Source organism: Dromiciops gliroides, chromosome 1 (genome assembly GCF_019393635.1).
Source record: "Dromiciops gliroides isolate mDroGli1 chromosome 1, mDroGli1.pri, whole genome shotgun sequence".
Taxonomy (NCBI): domain Eukaryota; kingdom Metazoa; phylum Chordata; class Mammalia; order Microbiotheria; family Microbiotheriidae; genus Dromiciops; species Dromiciops gliroides.
This window is the reverse complement of record NC_057861.1, coordinates 16417032-16441719: the sequence shown is the minus strand read 5'-3', so window position 1 is coordinate 16441719 and position 24688 is coordinate 16417032. Positions and strand designations below refer to the sequence as shown.

Genomic DNA, 24688 nt, shown 5'->3' with positions numbered 1-24688 from the left:
AATTTTTAAAAATTTTGTGTTCCAATTTCTCTTCCTCCCTCCCTCCCTTCCCACCCCCCACCCACAAGAACTCAAGCGATTCAAAATAAGTTATACAAGTAGCTCACACTCTTAACCCGTCAAGGCTGGAGGAAGGGATCTCCCCATAGATCTTAGATCCATCTGATACATCCATTTTGCAGGTTTGAAAACTGAGGCCCAATAAGAAAGGGGCTTGACCTTTCATTTTAAAGAGGCACAGAACAATTTGGTGGCTGCGTTGGGACTAGAATTTAAAAAAAAATTTTCTTAATGACCAAGAATCATTTTTTTTTCTCCCCTCAACCCTTCACTTGAAAAAGAAAAACAAAACAAATTCTTACATTAGTCATGTTCAAAGATACCTAAGGTCCTGACAGTCGATAGTTTTGTTAGAGTCGTGAAGGAAAAAGTACTAAGTTCTTTACCTTGGTTTTTCATAGGATTGTGTCTCAGAATGAGACTGGGGAATTTTCCTTCTTTTCTTTTCATAGGACATTCATAGCCCCGTGCCCATCATTGCGCCCACCGACCCCATTGACCGAGAAATTGAGTTCCTTCCTTCCAAAGCCCCCTACGATCCCCGATGGATGCTAGCAGGAAGGCCTCATCCAAGTAAGCCCCGACTGCCCTCTCCGTCTTCCGGGCTTAGGGCTCTCTTTAGATCTCTTAAGAAAGTCTGAAATCAAGGGCAGTCTTTTGAAGGTCATGCAGAGTATTGATTGGCGGTGTCGATGTGCAGTTTTGGAAGCCATCCACTGAAGGCAGTGCGCAAGAAAGCAGAGTAATAACTGTTGGGTTCTTGGGGTTCCCGTTGTCCTGGGATGTGGGTGGGGTGGGGCTCGGGGGATGATAAACTAGCTGAGACACCACCTGTCCCCAGAAGGCAGTGGATCATGTGCCTAGATAGAGATGGAGAAAGGCTCCCCTTTAACATTTTTTATTCCCATCAGAATAGAAGTTGTGCGTCCTCATGACCTAGTCTGTCCTGCTGACTGGACTGCCGGGCCATTATAAACCCAACAAGCAAAGTCCTCCAGGAACTTATCCTGGAGAGAGATTTGATCTCCCCTTTCCCTTCCTCCTCTGTCTCTGGAGAGTGTGCCCTTGCACCCAGAAGGGGAGCAGGAGGCTGATGGGGATGCCGCTGAGGTCACGCTTCTGGGGGCTGCTTCCCCACAGGGCGTGAACATGAAAGGCAGAGGCTGCATATGGTTCAGATTCTGAGCACGTGACACAGGCAGGGACAGAGAATTCCCCTGTATTTTATTTCATTTATTTAATTATTTTGGTGGGGGCAGTGAGGGTTAAGTGACTTGCCCAGGGTCTCATAGCTACGAAGTGTCAAGTGTCTGAGGCTGCATTTGAACCCAGGTCCTCCTGACTCCAAGGCCGGTGCTTCACTCACTGTGCCACCTAGCTTGCCCCCCCCCCTGTATTTTAGTAGATCTGTTCTTTTTTTTTTTAATGAGGCAGTTGGGCTTAAGTGACTTGCCCAGGGTCACACAGCTAGTAAGTGTTAAGTGTCTGAGGCCGAATTTGAACTCAGGTACTCCTGACTCCAGGGCCGGTGCACCACCTAGCTGCCCCTTAGACCAGTTTTTTACAGAGGGAAACTGAGTTCCAGAGAGGGGGAGTGACATAATTAGTAAGTTGCGGGGCTGAAATTGAGTTCTGGGTGCTTTTCCTCAAAGCTCCGGGTCCTGGCCCATGATCTCAGTCTGATGATGGGCTGCTAAGTGCCCATGGTACATGGGAAGTTCTCTTCCAGTTCTGTGTGTATGTTTCTATACTGCCAGTGACCCCGTGCAGTTTGGGGTGGGCTGGGGAAGGAAGGGAAAAGGGGGCAGATTGGAGGCCCTGAAAACCAGGCCCAGTTCTCCATGGGAGGTGGGGGTGCTGCTTCTCAGTCCGTCAGATGTTTCTGACCTCGGACAAAGCAGCCTCCGTAGCACATGCCTCTCTGCTTCTCTCCTCCAGGTGTGAAGGGAGCCTGGCAGAGTGGGTTCTTTGACCAGAACAGCTTCAAGGAGATCATGGAACCCTGGGCCCAAACCGTAGTGACCGGCCGAGCGAGGTAACCCCCTCCGGACAGGACGCCACCCTTTCACAGCCTTCCCTTAGAGCTGAAGGAATAACTCCAAGAGAAGGCAGGGTGGAGGATGGGGCAGATGAGGACGGCCTTTGGGTGTTAGAAGGAATGGCCCATGCTCTGCTGTGACCCAGAGAGGAGAAGGCATGAATAAATGAATGAATGAATGAATGAGTCAATGAATCAATGAATGAGTAAATGAATCAATGAGTCAATGAATCAATGAATGAATGAGTCAATCAGTGAATCAATGAATGAAAAAGCACTGATTATCTGTCATGTGCAAGGCACAGGGAGACCCATACAGATGATTACACAGTCTCTGCCTTCAAGGAGCTTACATTTTCATAGGGGGAGATTCTCATATCAGCAGTGATGGCCATGAAAGGCGGGCTTGGTTGGGGGGTCCCGGGAATGGTGCGCTGATCTGTGGGTCTGCTGTCACTGTCCTTTCCTGGGAGCAGAGGCGGTGTTGGTTTGGTAACTACCAAAAGCAAGAGTGGGGAAGTGCGGCAGAGGGGAAGGTGGCAGGGTCTCCGGGGTGGGCCGAGGTGAAGTATGGTCCGGGGCTGGCCAGATGACACTGCAGCCCCAGAATGGACTATGAGGACTGGGGGATAGCTAGAAGCTTACAGAGAGATGAATTCTGACTCAGCGACAAGCTTCCTGTTATTATGATCTGTCCGGGACTAGGCCAAGTAGGCAGGTGGAGGTTTTCAGGGAGAGGGTAGCTTCTTGGAAGTGCCATAGAGGGGAATGGGAGCATGCCAGGCATGGGGGCAGGCAGGGAGAATGCCGAGAGAGAGTCTTGTTTGTGGAACAGCCAAGAGGCCGGTATGACTGAATGGAAGAGCATGTGTAGGGGAGTAAGAGATAGTGTGCCTACTCCACGCCCCTGCCTCGTCCCCCATCCCAAGCTGGACCAAACTGGTGAGCGAGGCTTTTTCTCCTGCCTGTGAACAACTTGTTACTTAAGGTTATTGGTGGTTTTCCTTCAGATAAGGTCATTGGCTGGTCTTAAGGCAGCATTTAATGCAGCAAACATTTATTAAATGCCTACTGTGTGCAGAAAACACTACACCAGATACTAGAGAAGAAAATTGTTTTAGCTAAGACCCAGCCCCTGCCCTCAGAGGGCTTGCAGTCTCCTTGGCACATCCAGTGTGTCACCCTGAGATGTCCTCAGGTTCTGAGGTACTTAGTATATAGAAGAAGAGGCTATAAACCCTTCACTGGGGTTTCTGGGAAAGAGGCCAAATCTGAATCTCCCAGTGTGGTGGGCTCTGAGAAAGCCCTGCTGGAATCTGGCCCCGGCTCTGCCCTGTGGCCTTATGTGGCTGTATGTCTTACAGGCTGGGGGGAATTCCTGTTGGGGTGATAGCTGTGGAGACTCGGACTGTGGAGATGGTGGTCCCCGCTGATCCTGCTAACTTAGATTCTGAAGCCAAGGTGAGTGTGGAAGGAAGGGGAGGAAGCTCTAGAGGGATTGGGGAATGGGGGAAGGGGCCAAGGGGAGCTTCAGCCCTTTTTATGTAAAAAAGACCCAGCCTCCAAACCAAGGCCTTTGGCTTTGCCCTTGGGGCCCTACTGATCTCACCTCCCCCTTCTTGGTCCCTTTGTCCTAAATTGGGCCTGTAGGTGGTATGATGCTGCCTGGCAGTGTCAAATCCCCAAAGAACAGGAGACCTTTCCACAACAGCCCTTGCCTGGACTTTTAGAATTGTATGGGCCGGGGCAGCTAGGTGGCATAGTGGATAGAGCACCGGCCCAGGAGTCAGGAGGACCCAAGTTCAAATCCAGCCTCAGACACTTAACACTTACTAGCTGTGTGACCCTGGGCAAGTCACTTAACCCCAATTACCTCACTAAAAAAAAAAAATGTGTGGGCCAATCAGGCACTTGCTCTGTGCCAAGCACCAAGAGTACCCCTGCCATGGAGAGCTTATAATCCAAGGTGGGGAGACAATATGTATACACAAAGGGATGTATCAGAAATGTACGAAGAAGCTAGTAATCCTGGAGGGAAAGAGCCGGGTTAGGCCCGGGAAAGGCCTCCTACAACAGGTGGCCTTTGAGGGGAGTCTGGAAGGAAGCCAAGCCATTCCAAGGAGAAGGGGGCAAGGGAGACAGTATTTCAGGCAAAGGCATAGTGATGGGCGATGAAGTTTCATTTCTGCAGAGCAGCAAGTAGACCAATATGGCGGCACCATAGGGTGTGTGGGGACGAGACTGGAAAATGGCTGGGGGAAAGCCAGTCTGTGAGGAGCTTGAGATGCCAGACGGAAGGGGGCAGATTTGATGTAATCAACTCCATTGGCTTCTTTTGAGTGGGGGGGGGTTGACATGATCATAAGGTCATAGATTTAGGCCTAGAATGGACCTTGGGGGCCTTCATTTTACAGATGAGAACGAAGGTGGACAGTGCTTAAGTGACTTGTCCAGTGGCACTCAGATAATCAGTGTGAGGCAGGATTGGAACCCAGGTCTCCCTGGCTTCCAATCTAATGTCCCATTTATGCCACCCTCCTGTCTGCAGTCAGACTCAAGTTTTAGAAATATCACTTTGGTGTCTTAATTAGAGGGTGGGTCAGAGGGGAGAGGAGGCTATTGCAGTAGTCCTTGAGTTGTTACCATCACAGATAGAGAAATGTTTATTGTTTTTTTGGGGGGTGGCCCATATATTCTCAATCTCAGCCATTTCCCAAGGGCCTAGGTTTTGTTTGGTTTTTTGCAGGCAATGGGGGTTAAGTGACTTGCCCAGGGTCACACAGCTAGTAAGTGTCAAGTGTCTAAGGCCGGATTTGAACTCAGGTACTCCTGAATCCAGGGCCAGTGCTTTAACCACTGCGCCACCTAGCTGCCCCATCCCAAGGGTCTAGGTAACCTCCATCCCATGAAATTTCTTTTTTTTTTTTTCTAGTAATCTAAGGCCCGTTTCCATGTTTTACAGATAATCCAGCAGGCAGGACAGGTGTGGTTCCCAGATTCTGCCTTTAAAACTGCCCAGGCCATCAAGGACTTCGACCGGGAGAAATTGCCCCTGATGATCTTTGCCAATTGGAGAGGATTCTCCGGGGGCATGAAGGGTAAGGAGGGAAGTGAAATGAGCAGGTCCAGGCAAAGGTGTGCAAAGGATCATGGGGTGATGGATGGAGCCCGGGGCCTGAGGTCAAAAGGCCTGGGCTTGAGTCCGGGCTCGGCCCTTATTGACTATGGGACTTTGCAAGCTCCAGTTTCCTCATCTATAAAATGGGGATAATTAAACCTGTCTGAGCTACCCCTCAAGATTTTGATGAGAGTCAAGTGAGAGAATGCATGTGCTTTATAACTAGAAAGCATTTGGTAGATGGGAGCTGTTGTTATCACAGGTAGGCTTGGGTCCCACTCTGTCAGTCAACAAGCACCTACTATGTGCCAGGCACTGGGTATACAAGTGCAAAGGATGAAACAATCCCTACCTTCAAAGAGTTTACATTCTAATTTATTATTATTATTATTAATTTTTTTTTGGTGAGGCAATTGGGGTTAAGTGACTTGGCCAGGGTCACACAGCTAGTAAGTATTAAGTATCTGAGGCCAGATTTGAACTCAGATCCTCCTGAATTCAGGGCCGGTGCTCTATCCACTGCGCCGCCTAGCTGCCCCTATTACATTCTAATTTAACTCCATGTTCTTGTTCTGGAAACTTTAAGAAGGGATGATGATAACTCCTTTCCATTGGCCCAGGAATAATTTCCTGAGGTATTCCTGTGGCTGTTCTGTTGGTTGGTCCTCCATGAGGTGGGCAAGGCCGGGATGGCCTTCATCTCACAGAGGAAGACCCCAAGGATGCTTGCCGCCGATGAGCCACAGGACGTGATGCCAGAGTCAGAGAGAGGACTCCAGGCCCCTAACTTGTGTCCTTAGAATTCTTAGTCTCAATAGGTGGCGCAGTGGATAAAGCACCAGCCCTGGATTCAGGAGGACCTGAGTTCAAATCCAGTCTCAGACACTTGATACTAGCTGTGTGACCCTGGACAAGTCACTTAACCCTCATTGCCCTGCAAAAAAAAAAAAAAAAAGAATTTTCCGCCTCAGGGTCCCTCCTGCTCTTGGTGGTTGACTTGGGCTCTGCCCAGTATAGCAGAGAATGGCAGAGCCAGAGAGGGTCTTTGCCGGGTCCTCCAAGGCAGCTGGGAGGAAGTGTGGGAGAAGCCCTGGCCATGCATCTGAGCACCACAAGGCAGAGGGAGCTTTAGGAAGAGCAGCCCTGTCCCCTCATTCAACAGTTGAGGAAACAGGCTCCCAGGTGGAATGACTCACCCAGGGTCACACAGTGAGTTCCTGGTTGGAGCTAGAATTCAGATCCCGGCATTCAGTCCAGAGCTGAATGGGGCCTTAGGTGATCCCATCTCTCCAAGACTGAGGATGCTATTATTCCGCTGCAGGGCAGAGGTGGGTGAGGATGGTGAGAAGAGAGTGCTGACGTCCTACGTCTCTGGGGTGGAGGCGGGGTCTGGGGCATCAGAGATGGAGAGCCCTCGATAACAGGGATGGCCGGGCTGGGGGTGGGGGCCCTTGGGTCTTCAGACATGTATGATCAGGTGTTGAAGTTTGGTGCCTACATCGTGGACGGCCTCAGGCAGTACAAGCAGCCCGTCCTCATCTACATCCCCCCCTATGCCGAACTCCGCGGAGGCTCCTGGGTGGTCATTGACCCAACTATCAACCCTCTGTGCATGGAGATGTACGCGGACAAGGAGAGCCGGTGAGTGCATCCCGGGGCTGTCCAGGGCTTTTCCTCTGAGCCTTTCCTCAGCTCCACCCAGCTAGACCAAGCTTAGATTGTCGGCATCTTCTGGCGACGCAGGCCGGTTGGTGCCATCACCAACAACAACATAGTATCGTGTCCGGAGCCCTAGGCAAGGAGTCAGGAGCCCTGGGCTCTCATCCTTGCTCTGACACTGACTGTGACGGCTTCTCTGAGACCGGGACCGTATCTTACTGAAATGAGGTTTCCCAGCATCTCCTGGCTTCTCTGTATACATTAGATGCTTAATTAATGTTGGTTTTTGTTTTGTTTTAATATTTGAGGGTCTCAGTTTCCTCATCTGGAAAATTATTGGACTCAGAATCCCCCCCATCTTTTGCAGACTAGGCTCTAAGTTCTGGCGTTCTAGAATTCCAACTCTTTCTTCTTGGTAATAGGGAGAGATGGCATGTGGCTGTGGAGGCTTCTTCCTTGTTCACACCACCATGTTGCTTATCTTCTGGCTTCCATTGTCCTCTTTTCCCCATCAGAGAATCAGTAGGCACTGATTAAGCACTTACTGTTTGCAAGGCACTACTTGAGCAACAGTCCTTCTCCTTGGGGGGAACAATGAGTACGTAGAACGTGTACCAAATAAACTCAAGATAGTTTGGAAGGGACAGACACCCTTGTGGCTGGTCATGGCGCACCACCTGGTGGAATCTGGCTTTCCACGTTGTCTCCTTCCTTAGAATGTGGGCTTCTTGAGGGCAGGGACCATGTCTGCGCCCTGAGTGCCCAGTACAGAGCCGATAGGCGCTTAATAAATGCCTGTTGATATTGATTGAAGAAAGAGGATGTAGGAGGAGAGGGTGACGCGGCAGGGTCTGAGAAGGATGCGGATGGAGACGAATCCTTCTGATTGGCAGTTAAGAGATCCTGGGTAACTCTGGACAGAGCAGTTTTGGCCCACTCCTGAGGGCAGCAGCCCAAATGCCGAATGTTGAGAAGGGAACGGTAGCATGGGCAGTGTGGTCACCAGTGTAGACAGCTTTCTCTAGGGCCAGGCCTCCCAGGCTTGGACTCTTTCCACCAGCCCCCAGTGGCCCCCCAAGAGGCACCAGGTGTTGGGTGGGACATCTATCTGCTTTCAGTAACCCCAGCCCTGGCTCCTTGTTCTCCCAGAGGTGGGGTTTTGGAACCCGAAGGAACCGTGGAGATCAAGTTCCGGAAGAAAGACTTGATAAAAACCATGAGGAGGATCGACAGTATTTACATGAAGCTGGTGGAACAGCTAGGTAAGGGGTGGGGGGAAGGTGCCCTTCTCCCCCGCCCTGCTCCATTCCCTCCTCCTCTCTTCCCTCCCTCCTTCTTTCTCTTTGTTCCTCCTTCCTTCCATCCCTCCCTCCTTTCTTCTCTCCTTACTTCCCTTTTTCTCCCCTTTCTTTCCTCTCTCTCCTTCTCTTCCTCTTTCTCTCCCTCCCTCTTTCCCTCCCTCCCTCCCTCCTGCTGGCTTTCATGCGTTGTTCTCTCCTCGGGACCACAGGAACAGAAGACTTGTCAGAAAAGGACCGAAAGGACCTGGAGAGTAAGCTGAAGGCTCGGGAAGAGCACCTGTTACCTGTCTACCACCAGGTGGCAGTGCAGTTTGCCGACCTCCATGACACGCCCGGGAGGATGCAGGAGAAAGGCGTCATTACAGTTAAGGGATTTTCCCAGTGTCCCCTGCTCCCCTGGGCAGGAGGCGATGGGGCCGGTCACCTGGTCCACCCCCCAGCTTTAGGCGTGGCTGCCCCTGACTGATGGGGATGGCCCACAGAGAAGGGAGGGCCATGGCATCAGTCCATCAGCCTTCCCAGTAGCGATGCACACCTGCTGTGTGGGCCGGACACCTTTACCTTAGCAGACACGGAGATGGCAGCCATCCTGGCGCATCCTCCGCACACAGCACCAAAATTGCTCCTCGGCCCCTCTGACCCAATTTCATTCCTATGAGATCATGCTTTTGTTTTTTAATTACGTTCTAAATATGGAAACTACATGAACAGAAGCCATTTATCATTGGGGATAAAATTGGTTCTTATATAGTCATCCAGTGTCAGAGCTGGGAGGGGCTTTAGAACCTAGGATGTCAGAGCTGGGAGGGACTTGAAACCTAGAATGTCAGAACTGGGAGGGACCTGGGAACCTAGAATGTCAGAGGGGGAAAGGACTTAGAACCTAGAATGTCAGAGGTGGAGGGGACTTTGAACCTAGAACCATTCGGTCCAATCCTCTCCCATTACAGACATGGCTCCAAAGGCCAACTAAGGCTAGTCGTTTGCCCAAAGAAAGACTGAGACCCTGAGGGTTCCCTGCCTCGCATCCCAGTGCTCTTCCTCACCTTCCCCAGAGCACTGTGGGCACTCTGCTCAGGGCTGTGGCTTCTTTTGCAGGACATCCTAGAGTGGAAGAACGCACGTACGTTCCTCTACTGGCGTCTCCGCCGCCTGCTCCTCGAGGACATTGTCAAGAACGAAATCCTGCGTGCCAACGGCGAGCTCAGCCACGTGCACATCCAGTCCATGCTGCGCCGCTGGTTCATGGAGACCGAGGGTGCCGCGAAGGTTCTTTCCCTCTTAGCTCTTAGAGTGGAGGAAGCCCCCAGCCTGGGCCCAGCTCACACCAGCCTCCTTCCCCCGGCCTGGGCCCGGCTCACACCAGCCTTCATTCTTTACAAAGCTCTCTCTGAGAAGGGAGGACCCCTCCCCCATAGCTGCTCTCAGCAGAGTTAAGGGGGGAGATGGCTCTTTCTCAGTGGGTCTGACCCAGACCACTTTAGTAGAGAGGGCTACCCCACAAATTCTGACCTCCAGAGAGATGGGGACCTTTCTTATTACTAATTCTCTCCTCCCTGTTTATCACTCCCAGTTGGAAAATTGATTAATTCTTTGCAATAGTGGGCAAATGTATACAATGAGGGACCCCTGTGGACTTCCCACCTCTGCTAAGGTTGGGGGATGTGTCTTCTCCAATCTCTAGGGTGCATTTCCCATATAAACTTCGTGTCTCCCATGACATCTGGCATGACACTTGTTGCCCAGGAGGGACTTGATATTTTTAATACTTTGGCTGGACAGATGAGCTTTGAGCTGCCCCCGGCTGTGAGGGGGTGGCCATCAATATGACCTTGGGCCCCAAGAGGCCTCTGTGTCCCGAGAACCCCTGGGCTTCTCTTCTAGGAGCTGAAGAGCATTTGTCCCAGTCCATTTGTCATCAGCACACTGAGTTTTCTAAGGTCCAGAGCCCCCACCTTCACTCTGCCACCTCCCCTGGCTGATTCACCTTCCCCCTCTTCCCAGGGATACCTCTGGGACAACAACCAGGTGGTCATAGAATGGCTGGAGAAGCATCTTCAGCAGGACGACGGTCTACACTCGGCCATTTGGGAGAATATCAAGTGCCTAAAGCGTGACTTTGTCCTCAAGACTATTCGAGGGTGAGCTGGGGTGGGGCAACGGACAGTGGCCTGGCCAAGCGGGGCGGGGCCTTGGGCCCTTACCCCCTCCTCTTCCTCCCCTCTTCCCCCTCTCCCTCCTGCCCATCTCAGAGGCCCCTTCCAGTTGGGTCAGCCCTCTGGACAGGGCCCCCATGGGGGGGCTCTGAGCCGTGGGTGGTCAGCATCACATTCCTGATGCTTCTCTCACTTGTCTCCTTCAGCTTGGTTCAGGATAACCCCGAGGTGGCCGTGGACTGTGTGGTCCACATGACGCAGCACATCAGCCCCGCAGACAGGGCCCAGATCGCCCATCTCCTGGCCACCATGGAGAGCCCAGCCTCCACCTGACCGGGGGACATGTGGGTCCGGACACAGTCCCGCCCGGAGAGGATGCCCCGGCGGCCTGGCGGCGTCTAGCCCGAGGCCCCCCACGGGGCTTTGGTGTGTCTCTCCTGGGCGTTTCTGTGGGGCTGGAAGAGGAGGCAGCTCCTCCAGCCTCTAAATAAAGGGCATCTGTGTGGCATTTTCATGCAGAGATGTCCACCCTCCTGCGCCGGGCTGTCATGTGTTTGTTTGGGCTCAAGGTGTCTTTGTCAGGCATCTGCGGGCACCGGGCCTCACAAGGGCGTCTGTCCACAGACTTCCCTTTTTGTTTTTTAAACCACGAGTCCAGTTCCTAATTTAAGGGTCCTCCACTGCCGAGGAAAGGGGACAGACTTGGCGACCCAGATCCGAAGAGGGCTGGTGGCTGCCAGCCTGCCCATGAAGGGATCAGGGTGACTTTTTTTCATTTTTCTAAATGAAGAGCAAAACCAAATTTTTTTTCAGAACAACCAATGACAAATCACTAGGGACATGAATGGGAAATATTAATAGTACATAAAGGAGTGATTTTTAGGAGAAATGAAGTCTAATCCTGCCTCTGGGGACTTCACATTCTCTGCAATTCCCTTTGTGGGGAGAGAGTGAGGCTGCCGGGTACGTCCCCTAAGAAAAGCACAGACACTTTCTGCTTCCCCCTGAGTGGATCGGTCCCAGGCCATTCTGCCTGCTGCCCCCAGGTGCTAGCTCACCTGCCAGACCGGAGAGTGTAGAAGGAGGGGGCCTCACTCCTTACCTGACGTCTGCCAGCAGTACCCTGAGCCCTCCCCCGACTCATCCACAGATGAACCTGCTGCTAAGCCGCCATCCCTCCCCCATCAGTGCCTTGGTGCCGGGGCCATGGGCCGGCCCACTTGGAACAGCAATGCCTGATGCCCAGGTGGTTTGGGGGAAGTGGCCTCAGAGCTGTTCTGATCTGACAAGGGGCAGATGGCGGATGCCCCTGGAGGAGGAGGACGGAGCCTGGGCTCTGGGCCTCTTTGGCCCATGTCTCCAGAGCTCTCCTTCCCTTGACAAGTGGACTTGCTGCCACCGTGCATCATACAGGACTTCTGATGCCAGGCTCATGAAATGACCTCATCTGGTTATCCCAAGTACTGGCCAGAAGCGAGGACCTAACGCGTGAGGCCCGAGGCTCCTGACCTGGAACTGTCACCCTTGGAAAGCCCTGCTGCATGAATGGGGAAGGAGCTTCCCAAAGAACCACTGCCCTCTATCACTCTGAGGATATGGGGCTGGGGGGCAGGGGATGAGCGGATGCGCCTGGACCTCTGAGGGGGCGTCTGGGCTAGAGAGAGATGTCAGGGCCCCTTTCAATAAACGGAAAATGTTTTTCAGATGCGTCTTTGGACTTGGGGTCCTTATTCTGTGCTGGTCCCCCCACCCCCTTTAGTCCCTTACACCCCACCATATGCCTTTGGGGTAGACTCACTCACTCGCTTTTCTTCCTTTTTTCTTTCCCTTCCTTCCTTCCTTCCTTCCTTCATCACCATGAGCTCCTTCCTTTGTCTTGAGCACCAGTAGGTGCTGGCATCCCTCCCTGCCTTCTTCTGTGCCATGCCCATGCCCTACCTTTAGGTGAATGTAAAGCCACCCAAGAATCTTCTGGTGCGATGTCCAGTGTCCAATGCTAACATCATCCGTGTGACCTTGGACAAACCCCTCCCCTGGACACTGGGCTGTGGTGTCCTTGTGTTTCATCACAAATGCCTGAAAGTCCTCTTTTTTATTGAAGTCCCATTTTTCCCCCTGAAAGATTATACGCAGTCCTCATGTTTCAAATGAAGATGATGCCCAAGGTCACCGTCAGCTCAACCTTCATTTGGGGGGTCAGTAGAGAATCTTTGGAAGTGTGTGGGAAGCAGCGACTCACCTAAAAGGCTGAGAGAGGATCCCGCAGGGGTGGCAAATCCCCAGGAACAAATACTATAATCAACACGTTGGCTTAAACTGGCGAGTCAGTGATATCACCCTGGGAAACTTGAACCCTGCCTGCCATCTTGAAACACGAGACATTTTGGAAAGACCCTTGAAGTTCAAAGGTTAGCCCTGTCCTTTGGCAAAGCTGTCCCAGAAAAAAAGTAATATACCCCTAGAGCCACTGATGAGGTCACTGTAAGCTCTAGGGTCAGGGCAGCGGATGACATCACAGTGCATAAAAGCTATGGACCCAGAGGAAGACCTGGGTTCAAATCCAGCCTCAGACACTAGCTGTGTGACCCTGGGCAGTCATTTCACCTCTGCCTCAATGTTCTCATTTGTAAAATGGGAATAATAGCAGTACCTCTTTCCCTAAGTTATGATACTTCCATGAAACAGTATTTGTAAAGCACTTTGCAAATCTTAAAAGTCCTTTTCAGCTCTAAGTCTGCAACATCAACCCATGGCTGTGACGTCTCCCCTCTAAGACCATGCAAAAGAAGCCAATATCTTCTTTTGGGGAGGGGCTTTGTGAGTCCTTAAAGACGCTGATCACCTTCTCCTTTAAGTCTTCTTTAGGGTAAATATCCCCAACTCCTTCAACCAAACTTCCTATGGCCTAACTTTGAGGCCCTTTGCTAAGGGTGGTCCTGGCCCCCCTCTTTGGAGGTCAGTAAATACTCATTGATCCATGCAGTGCTAAGCTGAAAGCCCGGTACACAGTAGGGACTTAATAAATGCCTGTTGATTTGACAAATTACTTTGTCACATCCCTTTGTCGTGGTCTGGCCAATGAATATCCATTTCACACTCCCAAACAACAAATTCACCTTTTCTCCACCTCATTTTATTGAAAAAAGATTCTATTCCACTATGTTTACAGAAACTTGGTGTTGCCCCAAGAAACATTCAACAACAAAATATCAGTGATCCGGGCCACATCACAGGAGTCTTGCACTGCTTGTCCGACACGGGGCGCTCTGCGCACTTTGTGCACTCAGGATTTCTGACATCTGGTGTGCTGGAAGGGGCCCCTCCAACCTGCTGCCTGCAGGCAGGCCTCAGACCCGATCACTCCCAGCAGATAGATGGCTGACGAGTTCCAAAACAGTCTAGCTGTGAGAAAGGGGAAGAAGGGGGAGGAAGCAGCAAGTTTGGACCACGAGACAAGCTTTTATCATTTTTCTTGTGCTTGATGATTCCTCTTCATTCCCTTTGCCCCAGGCCCCTCTGATGCAGGAGCCCTAGGTCAAAACTGCAGAATGGGTCGCATGAAAAAGCAGGGAGGGCAACCAGAACGGGGTTAAAGACACAAGGGTGAACAAAACATGGTGGGTGGCTAACGCCCTTTTCTTTACCATTATACACATCATGGTGGGGTTGGGATCTTCAAATTCAACAGACACTCCCCACTGCTCAGCCCCAGGCCAACTGGCCTTTCTTTAACTGAACACCTTAAAAAATATGTGAAGGGAAGAAAGACCCTTCTTTGGATTCATCAGGGGGTAGGGGGGAAGTGCTCTGGATCAATACTGTACACTTGGGTTCACAACAAGTGAGATTTCACAGTATGCGAAGTACAATTCTAAAAAGGAAGCCGAGGTCGGGGGACAAAGAAACAAGTTTGGGGTTTGATTCCCCCATCATTGGGGTTCAAGGTGACTCCAGAAGCACTTGCTCCCAGAGCCGGGGGGATCGGCTCACAGGACGTGGTCTTGATTGGTAGCAATAAATATAAATAAATTTATAAACAGTAATACTGCCTAGCACATCTCTACAGAAGCTAAGAAACAGGCCGACTCCCGGTGGAGATCCTTCCCAGAATTCTCCAGGTCTCCATCCCAGCACCATTCCACAAGTGGTCTCCGGGCTTGGGCTCTGTCCATCAGAGACTGCCGGGGGTGGTTTCACCCAGGACTCATCAGGCATCTCAGAAGAATAAATTAAAGGCGTCCACAGGAAGGGAAGAGTGGAGCTGGCGATGGAGCCCCGGGTGACGGAGGTGCGGGATGGTCTTGGGGCCCTGCCATCAGACCGGGCTTCTCCTAGGATGAAGTCAGCAAGGGCTCAGGAATGATCTTGGACCTTTCACTGCACTGTTGGTGCAGAGAGATCCATTGGAACAGTTTAGCCCAGAGTGGAAGCAGCGGCTTGTCCAGTCAGGCCGCGGGGTCGCCACTAGTCCAGAACACACCTAGGAGACACGCTATGCAAAGGGTCGGTGGGTGTATATAAGTCTCTCTCCACAACAGCTCGGGACCTTCCTAAGGGCTGTGGGAACGGCAGGAGAGGCCTGTCGGTGGGTGGGGGTCTGCTCTGCGGACTTGCTCATGGGGTTCACCCCGCATTTCCTCCAAGCACCAAAGGGTCCCCCCATTCCACCTCCAGGGACAGACCTCCCCCACCCCCACCAAGGCCGAAGAGCCGCAGCCCACTCAGAGCAGGGCGATGGGCTTGTTCCCTGGGGTGCCCAGGTACTGGGCAGAGGAGGAAGGCCCATTGTCCCCTGAGGCCGCATAGGTGGCGTACAGGCTGGTGACCTGCAAGTCTGAGAAGGATTGGTCACTGCCACTGGAGACGGGCGTGAGTCCGGAGGTGCCCAGGTCGCAGTCTGACAGCTGCAGGGGGGAGTCGCTGAAGGCCCCGAGGGTGTCCAAGCTAAAGCCATCGTCCTTCATTTCATCCCAGATGTTACCTTGCAGAGGAAGCAGAATCACGTCATCCCCAAGGTGCTCCCAGCTCCCCAGCAGAGACGAGAGGTGGGCGGGCGCATCGGACAAGGGCAAGGCCTCGAGAGGAGGAGACTGAGAGGGGCTTGGCCAAAGCCACTTGGGGCAGTGTGGGTCTGGAGCTGGGTGACCCTCATCTCTCTCCCCTGGACACAACAACCCACCAGCACCACGGCTGTCATGGGCGCCTACATTCACAGGACTTAGGATTAAAGAGCCTCAGGCATCACCCCTCATTACAAGTGACTTGTCCAAGGTCACACCACTCAAATCCAACACTCAAGATTCGAATCCATGTCTTGTGTGTCCAGGAACCTACACTGCTTCTCACTGACCTCAGCCTAAATGAAGCCTGGGGAACTATGGGGCTAGAAGCCAATTTTTAGAGGCAGCAAGCACAATGCCAGATATGCCCCAAGTGCTGTGCTTATAAATAAATCAGATCCTCACTATTCAGTGGTCCATCAACACCCATGTGCTCACATGATGCTATTAATGTGGGCTCCAAGTTCTGGATACCCAAAGAGAACATGGTGGGGCCTCAGAACAGGGAATATATATTCTTAAGAATGATCTAGACCAGCAGTTCTCAGTGACCTATGTATGCATCCCTGAGACCCTTTCAGGGGGTCTTTGAGGCCAAAATGACTTTTTTTGTTTGTTTGTTTTGTGGGGCAAAGGGGGTTAAGTGACTTGCCCAGGGTCACACAGCTAGTAAGTGTCAAGTGTCTGAGGCCTGATTTGAACTCGGGTCCTCCTGAATCCAGGGCCGGTGCTTTATCCACTGGGCCACCTAGCTGACCCGAGGCCAAAATGACTTGTACAAAAATAGTGGGACGTTTTAATTTCTAATATATTAAATATCATTAGATAAACCCCACACAAACAAAAGCTCTCTGGAGTGCTCAGTAGCATCTGAGAGTGTGAAGGAGTTCGGGGCTCAAAGCTGAAGACTCGCTGCTGCTGGCCCCTCTTCCTGGGGTGGGGCCTGTTTATGTTGTTCCTGCCTCCCCCATCCAGTAAATGGCCCTTAAACCAGCTAAGGCCACCATTACTGCTCAGCTTCTTGCAGGAGGCTGAATGACCACGGAAGCTGGTCTTGCTCTCGCAGGGAGTGGACAGGCTCCGTCCTTCACCCCAGAACTGTGGTCAGAGGACCTGGATTGTAATCCCAGCTCAGCCACGCGTGTGACTTTAACCCCTCTGGGCTTCAGTGTCCTCAGTGTAGAAGGAGGGGGTTGGTCCCTTCCTCTGACCCCCCGACCGAGTGACCACTGGGGTTCCTCTTCTGGATTGAGCATCGCCAGGTTCCCCAGCCACACCCCCCTCATTCCTCTAGGACTCCCGGCCTCCTGACTCACCCTGGAGGGCAAAGTCCATGATGCTGGGGTCCAGAGCATCCACCTCTGTGCTCATGTCGCCTACAACGTTGAGAAAGTCCATGGGGCCCCTGCTCACGGCATGATGGGTGGGGAGGGGGCTGCAGCTCACGTCGGGCAGGGCATGTAGCGGAGGGGTTTGGGCTGGCGCCGGGGAGCCGGGGGCCAGGCCCGCCCGGGGCTGCAGCTGGTGCTGCAGGGGGATCGACTGCAGAGACAGGGTCATCACGGGCTGGGGCGGGAGGCGGGCGGTGGTGAGCCGGCCCTGGGCCGTGGCCGCGGCCACCACTCGGCCCAGCACTGGGACCTCGGGGTCCCCGGGTTCTCCCAGGCGGCGGCAGCTCTCCGGCCGGTCGCTGATCAGCTTGTCCAGCTCTTCTGCAAGGATGGAGAGAGAGAAAGAGCTCAGTGCAAGGCCTGGCAGGGCCAGGAGGGCATATGCGTGATGGTGGGTGATGGACAGAGCCCCGAACTTGGACAGACGCGGCTCAATTCTTGGTTTGGCTCCTTGTGGGCCCAGTCACCTTGGACAAGTCCCCTCTCTGCCTGGCCTTCAGCTCCCCTCTGGCAAATGGGGGACTTGGGCCACACAACCCAGAAGGTCCTGCTAAACCCAAGGCCCCCCTGAAATCAACAGAGAAATCAACAGAGAGAAAACGGATTTCTGTGGCATGGAAAGAAATGAAGTTTTCTAAAATCATTGCATTCACAGTCACTTGCTCCTCACTGCAGCCCACGAGGCGGGTCCTGGAGGTTTTGGCCACCGGCCCCTTGGCAGATGGGGAAGCCGAGGCTCAGAGAGGCCGCTCAGACCCCAGCCCTCTCCCGTGGGGCGGCCCTACCCGGGTTGGCCATGCTGCGGTGAATGGCCGCCAGGTCTTTCCTCTTCCATTTGTGCATCTCCTCCTCCATCTTGTCGATGCGGGCGAGGTTGAGGGCCCACAGGCAGCCCTTGCGCGAGGACCCGCTCATCTTGTTCTCCACCTTCTCGAAGCATTTGTTCAAGGACAGGTTGTGCCGGACAGAGTTCTTCCAGCCGTCGGGGGCTGTCTGGTGGGGGAGCAACCATAGGCTGGGTCACTGGCGGGAGCCACCACAAGGGCCACCTAATCCACCCCACCCTGCCTACCCAACGTCGGGGCCGGGGCACGGTGACAGGGAGCTCACTACCTCCCAAGGCAGCGGTCCCTTTCACTTATCATGTACATGCCTGCTGAGGGGCCTGCCCGCCTCTGGTCTCCCCCACCCAGTCCATCTTCTTTCCCAAAGTACAGGCTGGACCACCCTTGGTCCTTTCTCCCTGGCCCCCCCATGCCTGGATGCTCCCCTCCTTCCCCCGCTGATGTCCCCGGCCCCCATTCAGTCCCTGCTGAACTCCCATCTCTGCAGGAAGCCTTTCTCAGTCCCTCTTTCTGCTCTGGCCTTCCCTCGGGGGTTATCCCCAATCTCTCCTGTCTGTATGTGGTTGTTTGTGTTTGTCTCCCCCTTAGATTGTGAGCTCCCTGAGGGCAGGAACAGTGTGTGATGTATGTGTGCATGTGCAGCCTCTGTATTCCCATCACTCGGCCGCCATGCCTGCAACATAGTAGGTGCTTTAATAAGTACCTGTGGATTTGATCTCCCCCAAGTTTCTCCACCCAAACTCAGGGGCCGCCCCCGGGCTGGACAGCCCCTGCGCTCAGTGATGGGCCTGAGCCCAAGTGGACTGGGCTGACCCTGCAGGTGCTGAGCTCCCCACCCCTGCAGAGGCGCGGCTGAGGCCCACGGGGTTTGGGTTCCCCAGCATCCTGCTGGGTCCTCACCTTAAAGTAGGGAAAGTGTTCCTTCATGAAGCTGTAGATCTCGCTGACCGGGAGGCTGCCCGTCTTACTGTTTTTCAGGGCCATGGCGATCAGGCAGCTGAGGGAGGAGAGGGCCTCTGGCCTGAGGCTGGGCCTGGACTGTCCATTGGCTCCCTCCCTCTACCTGGGAGCCAGAGACTGTCTGTGGTGAGCGTGGGTGGGGAGGGGGGGGAGCACAGTGCAGCCCAGGCATAGAGAGCCAGCCCCAAAGCCACGAAGCCCTGGCTTCAAATCCTGCCTCTGACATTCCCTGGCACGGTAACCAGGCGCCTCTAAAGCTAACAATAAAGTAAAGTGCAGCTGGCCTCAGGCGTTTGACCAGCTGTGTGACCCTGGGCAAGTCATTTAACCTCTATCTGCCCCAGTGGTCTCCAAAAATGGGGATAATAAAGGCACCCACTGAGCCCAATGCTGGGCACACAGTAGACACCCTAGAAATGCTTCTTCCCTCCTCCCTCTGGGAGCTCACCTTCCCCCTCCCCCTTTCCAAAGCTGAGGCTCTGGCTCCCTGGGGGCTTCAGGCTGAGCCTGGGCAGGGCTGGGGGGCACTTTGAGGGAAATGCTGGAAGGGATTTGTTCTGGGTCATCCTCTTGACCAGTCGGCCTTGGAGGCTCCCGACTCACTGTGGCTCCCTATGTCCCGGGACCTCCCTTCATGTGACCAGCCCGCCAGGGGCTTACATCCTACAGAAGCTGCGAGTCCTAGAGAGAACCGTGTCCCCCGCCCCACAGCCTACCAGCACCCCTGCCCTTCTCTTCCAGAGAGAAGCTCGTGTGATCATGGACACCAAGCCGAAAGGGACCTCGAAGGCCGAGTCCAACCCCCTCATTTTTACAGAGGAGGAAACTGAGGCCCAGAGAGGCTGGCTAGGCCAAGTTAAACATCAGAATCAGGATTTGAACTAAGGTCTTTGGCCTCCAGAGCCAGGGTAATTTCCAGTCTCTGCCACTAAGGTATGGGCCCCACCTAGGCTCTGCCCGGCCCCCTTTCTGGGATGATGACCCCAACTACGTACTCCCCCAGGACTGCAGTGAGGAGCCATGGAAGCCACAGCCACCGGGCCACAAGCAGGACCTCCTAGATGAGCTGAGCACCCCCTCCCCCAAATGAGAACCCCGCCCCCAGACCACTGTGGGGGAAGGGGAGGAGGGAACCAAACCACTCCATGTGCCTGGAAACTCTCCAGGGCCAACTCACCTGTAGGAGTAGATGGGCTTGGGGTAGTGTTTGGGGTGCAAGTCCTGGGCCGAGTGTGGGGGGAGGCGGGGCTGGGGGAATGGGGGCTGGGTCCCGAAAGAGACGCTGTACATCCCAGCAGGAGGGCCCTGACCCTAGGGGAGAGAGCGAGAGGACAGAGAGGAGGATGGAAAGGGACCGGGCGGAAGAGAAAGAGGCGGGGAAGGGATGGAGAGAGGAGGAGGAGGAGGTAAAGCCAGGGCCTGCCCTCCGGGACTTCCAGGCTACAGGGAGTCAGTCAGGAGCGGCTTCCTGGAGGAGGTAGACCCAGAGCTGGGCCTTGTCCCCCGGGAAGGGTAGATCTCCTCCCTGCTCCCCCATCTGTCGCCCTCCTCTGGCCCCCGGCCACAGGTGCACCTCAAGAGCCAGGCAGCTCGGGGCTCCCCGGGCCCTACACAGGGCAATGTCTTGGGATCTGGGGGGTCCTTCTTAGAAGCCAGCTCCCCTAGCACCCCTTCCAGTACCTGATGTGTGCCCTGGGCCAGAGTGAATGGCGGCTGCGAGGGAGCCGCGTAGAGCTGGGACTGGTCCTGTAGGCTGGGAGAGGGCTGGGCCCCCATGGGGTACTGGCCCATCTGCGGGGGAGGAGGAAGAAGACACTGTGGGTCAGAGTGGAAGCCAGGACCCCATCCCTCACCCTGCCCTCCTCGGTTGCACTTACAGCGGCTCCATGGGACCCGATGCTGCTGAGCCCCAACATGCCCTGGGGGGGCACGCTGCCTGGCACGTGGCCGATGGTGCCCGGGGCACCCACTGTGAGCATGCCGGCTGCCACGGGACCTAAGGTGGGGGTGAAGCACAGAAAGACAACGGGCCACTGGCTGGAGGGCCCCAGATGCTCCTCCCTCCGTGCCAGGCTGGTGCAGCCGTGAGGGAGCGGGGAGGGAGTGAGGAGGGAGCAAGATCTGCTGGGACCCAGGGAGCTCTTCCCCAGCTGGAGCTTGCCCGGCTGGATCGACCCCCTGGGGCGCCACCTCCCCGAGCTTGACCCTCAAAGGCGTCCCTCCCTTCTGGCCCCACGGCCACCAAGCTCACTCCCACCCCCACACCTGCGCTCCAGACCTTCCACCCTCCCACGCCGATGACAGGACCTCCTGCAAGGGACCCCAGGAGCCATCCAGCCTGACCACCCCATTTCACAGACGGGGAAACTGAGGTTCACAGAGCGGAAGGGACACGCAGCAGAGGAGGGGTCTGAAGCCAGGTGCTCTGCCATGGCCCGAACCCCGACACCCCCAACTGATGCTTAGCAGAGGGTGCTTGCCTTTGGGGGGGTTCAGCCTGTATTGGGGGAGGGCAGGCAAAGGGAAGAGCAGTCAGGGAGTCAGGGGCTCCGCTTCTGAGCCCTCCCTTAGCCACTGTCTCGGCTCTGTGACCTTAGGTAAGTCACCTCCCCTGCTAAGCCACCTGTAAAAGAGGGGAGTCAGCCGGATCACCAAGGACCCTGTAGGTCCCAACATTCTACAGTTCTGGAGCTCAGAGCGGGGTCCAGCACAGATGCAGAAATGTTTGCTGACCACAACAACGGCCCATGGCAGGAGTTCTGTTACTGCATCCCTGCAGAAGCTTTGGCCGGGAGCCCCTGGGAGGTTCTGAGCCATCTGGTTCCCGGAGTCACCAGGCTCGGGGGACGTAGGTTGGGCTGTGGCACCGGGATGCCCCATCTGAAGAGCTCACTACCTGTTGGCTGCAGCAAGGCGCTGGGCCCCCCAAAGTCCATTCGGCCGCTGGCCAGCTGCTGCAGCCGGGGCACATCCACCGCCGTCAGCCAGGAGAGAGACTGCAGGTCGCTGGGCAGCTCCTCCTCGGCCACCCGGGAGGAGTCCGAGGTCATGAGCCTGCAGGGCCCGAGAAGACAGAGAGCGGGGTGGCTGTGGTGAAGGCGGGCAGGGGGGCAGGCGGTCACCTGCTGGGTCACCCCCAAGCGCCAGCAGGAGGGGGGACACCGACTGAGAGCACTGGTCTGAAGGGACAGCCTGAGGGGCGACTTCTGGGAAGTACCCCCAGAAAGCCCTGGAGTAGGCTGAGCAGCTCCGAGCTTTGGCTGCGGAGGGCCTGTGGGGCAGGGGCTGACAGCTGCTAGACTTGGGGTCAGGGATTTCCATGCGAATCCTGCCTCAGGCACTTACTCTTGTCTGACTCTCTAGGCAAGTCTTTGAACCCTTCTCAGCCTCAGTTTCCTCATCTGTAAACTGGGGACCCTAATAGTACCTGCCTCGAACCGGATAAAATATGTCAAGTGCTTTGAAAACCTTAAAGCGTTGGGTCATTTCCCTTCTCCTGGCATCAGTCGCTTCGTCTGCACAAGTAGGGGATTGGAGTCGGCCACTTCCAACCCACCTTCCCAACCAGCTTCCAAACTTTATGTGGAGGGAAACCTGTTTTGTTGTAATCCACAGTTCAGTCAGACACATGTACACAGGCCTCTGGTTAAGAACAACTGGACCAGATGGTCTCTAAGGTACCATTTCATCTCTGACATCCCCTGTTCTAAGGCCCCTCCCAGCTCTGACATCCCCTGTCCTGAGGCCCCTCCCAGCTCTGACATCCCCTGTTCTAAGGCTTCTCCCAGCTCTGACATCCCCTGTTCTAAGGCCCCTCCCAGCTCTGACATCCCCTGTTCTGGGGCCCCTCCCAGCTCTGACATCCCCTGTTCTAAGGCTCCTCCCAGCTGTGACTTTCCCTGTTCTAGGGCCCCTCCCAGCTCTGACATCCCCTGTTCTAAGGCTTCTCCCAGCTCTGACATCTCCTGTTCTAAGGCCCCTCCCAGCTCTGACATCCCCTGTCCTGAGGCCCCTCCCAGCTCTGACATTCCAGCTCTGACATCCCCTGTCCTGAGGCCCCTCCCAGCTCTGACATCCCCTGTTCTAAGGCTTCTCCCAGCTCTGACATCCCCTGTTCTAAGGCCCCTCCCAGCTCTGACATCCCCTGTTCTAAGGCCCCTCCCAGCTCTGACATCCCCTGTTCTAAGGCCCCTCCCAGCTCTGACATCCCCTGTTCTAAGGCTTCTCCCAGCTCTGACATCCCCTGTTCTAAGGCTTCTCCCAGCTCTGACATCCCCTGTTCTAAGGCCCCTCCCAGCTCTGACATCCCCTGTTCTAAGGCTTCTCCCAGCTCTGACATCTCCTGTTCTAAGGCCCCTCCCAGCTCTGACATCCCCTGTTCTAAGGCTTCTCCCAGCTCTGACATCCCCTGTTCTAAGGCTTCTCCCAGCTCTGACATCCCCTGTTCTAAGGCCCCTCCCAGCTCTGACATCCCCTGTCCTGAGGCCCCTCCCAGCTCTGACATTCCCTGTTCTAAGGTCCCTCCCAGCTCTGACATCCCCTGTCCTGAGGCCCCTCCCAGCTCTGACATCCCCTGTTCTAAGGCCCCTCCCAGCTCTGACATCCCCTGTCCTGAGGCCCCTCCCAGCTCTGACATCCCCTGTTCTAAGGCTTCTCCCAGCTCTGACATCTCCTGTTCTAAGGCCCCTCCCAGCTCTGACATCCCCTGTTCTAAGGCTTCTCCCAGCTCTGACATCCCCTGTTCTAAGGCTTCTCCCAGCTCTGACATCCCCTGTTCTAAGGCCCCTCCCAGCTCTGACATCCCCTGTCCTGAGGCCCCTCCCAGCTCTGACATCCCCTGTTCTAAGGCTTCTCCCAGCTCTGACATCCCCTGTTCTAAGGCCCCTCCCAGCTCTGATATCCCCTGTCCTGAGGCCCCTCCCAGCTCTGACATTCCCTGTTCTAAGGTCCCTCCCAGCTCTGGGTCATAGGATATAAAAACATAAAACCATTTCATTCAATTGCCTTGTTTTAACAGATGGGGAAACTGAGGCTGAGAGGCTCAGGTCCCACATAGTCAGCGGCAGGCCCAGGACTAGAACTGATTTTCAGACCAGTTCCCTCCCCACTCCAGGAGGGCTTCCCCAGATCTGGGCCCTCCCGCTGGGGATACCGTGGAGAGAATTCTTCTTCGGGTCTGGGTTCAACATGACAGTCTCCGCTCACATCCAAATCTGACATCGTGGGATGTATTAGCCTGGATCTGTGGGCTTGTGTTTTAAAAAGCTTTTTTGGTCTCTCTCTTACCCTGCTGGGCTGCCTTGAAGTCCCGGGCACTACGCTTTGTGCATTTCCAAATGTAATTCTGACCGGTTTCACAAGCTTCCCCAGCCCAGCTGCCCGAGGGGTCTGGGACCCCCACGAAGTGGAGTCCCTGAGGGCCCAACCAGGGCAGTGTGGCCCGGGAAGAAAGCATGGAGTCTGCAGTCTGAGGTCCTGAGTTCCAAATCTACCCCAGCTCCTTCCTACCCAGGTTACCTGAGCCCAACTTTCCTCATCTGTGCAATGGGGATATTGGACTAAGCCCCTGGGGTCCCTTCTGGTTCTAAATCCATGAGTTCTAGAACTACTGGTGGGCATGGAGGGCTTTGGGGCACCAAAGTGGCAGCTGGGTGGGGCAGCGGATGGAGTGTACAGGGCCTAGAGTCAGGGAGACAGGAGCTCAAATTAGGCCTCAGATACTGTGTGACCCTGGGCAAGTCACTGCACCCCTGCTGCCCTGTCTCCTCACATGGGAAGGGAAAAGGGATGGAACTAGCCTTTCTTATGCACCTACTATGCGCTGGGCACTGCACCAAGGGCTTTATAGACATGATCTCATTTGATCAGTCAAATAGGAGTAAATAACAGTGTCTACCTCTGCACTCATGGTGAAGGTCACATGAAATTACCTCTGGAAAGTGCTTTACAAACCTTCAAGGCCTGGAAAATGGGAGTGGGTGGGCGGCTACTTATGGTGTTCTAATGTCGTTGGGATACAAGAAGATCTATTGGTGCTATTATTTATTTGTGTTATTATTCAATGCCCCTCTCCAATGGAGGGGGGGAGAAGGGGAAAGGA

General features: G+C 54.6%; 2 protein-coding genes across 5 annotated transcripts in view; one reads left to right on the top strand and one right to left on the bottom strand.

The window, feature by feature from the left end:
• Positions 1-12034, top strand: part of ACACB (acetyl-CoA carboxylase beta) — a 108848-nt gene extending 96814 nt beyond the window's left edge. For all 4 annotated transcript variants that reach the window (XM_043971229.1, XM_043971220.1, XM_043971244.1 and 1 more), the window contains 10 exons: positions 513-633; positions 1999-2095; positions 3463-3559; positions 5061-5196; positions 6680-6857; positions 8025-8137; positions 8386-8540; positions 9275-9445; positions 10181-10317; positions 10539-12034. In XM_043971229.1, coding sequence (XP_043827164.1) covers positions 513-633; positions 1999-2095; positions 3463-3559; positions 5061-5196; positions 6680-6857; positions 8025-8137; positions 8386-8540; positions 9275-9445; positions 10181-10317; positions 10539-10665 — 1332 coding nt within the window. In that variant the 3' untranslated portion in view covers positions 10666-12034. The remainder of the gene's footprint in view (positions 1-512; positions 634-1998; positions 2096-3462; positions 3560-5060; positions 5197-6679; positions 6858-8024; positions 8138-8385; positions 8541-9274; positions 9446-10180; positions 10318-10538) is intronic.
• Positions 12035-15053: 3019 nt separating this feature from the next.
• FOXN4 (forkhead box N4) overlaps positions 15054-24688 on the bottom strand; it is a 29477-nt gene continuing 19842 nt past the window's right edge. The window contains exons 3-10 of the mRNA XM_043979188.1: positions 21485-21642; positions 20466-20584; positions 20269-20379; positions 19766-19893; positions 18529-18625; positions 17569-17776; positions 16709-17104; positions 15054-15313 (exon numbers count right to left, since the gene is read on the bottom strand). Of these exons, the coding sequence (XP_043835123.1) occupies positions 15054-15313; positions 16709-17104; positions 17569-17776; positions 18529-18625; positions 19766-19893; positions 20269-20379; positions 20466-20584; positions 21485-21642 (1477 nt within the window). The remainder of the gene's footprint in view (positions 15314-16708; positions 17105-17568; positions 17777-18528; positions 18626-19765; positions 19894-20268; positions 20380-20465; positions 20585-21484; positions 21643-24688) is intronic.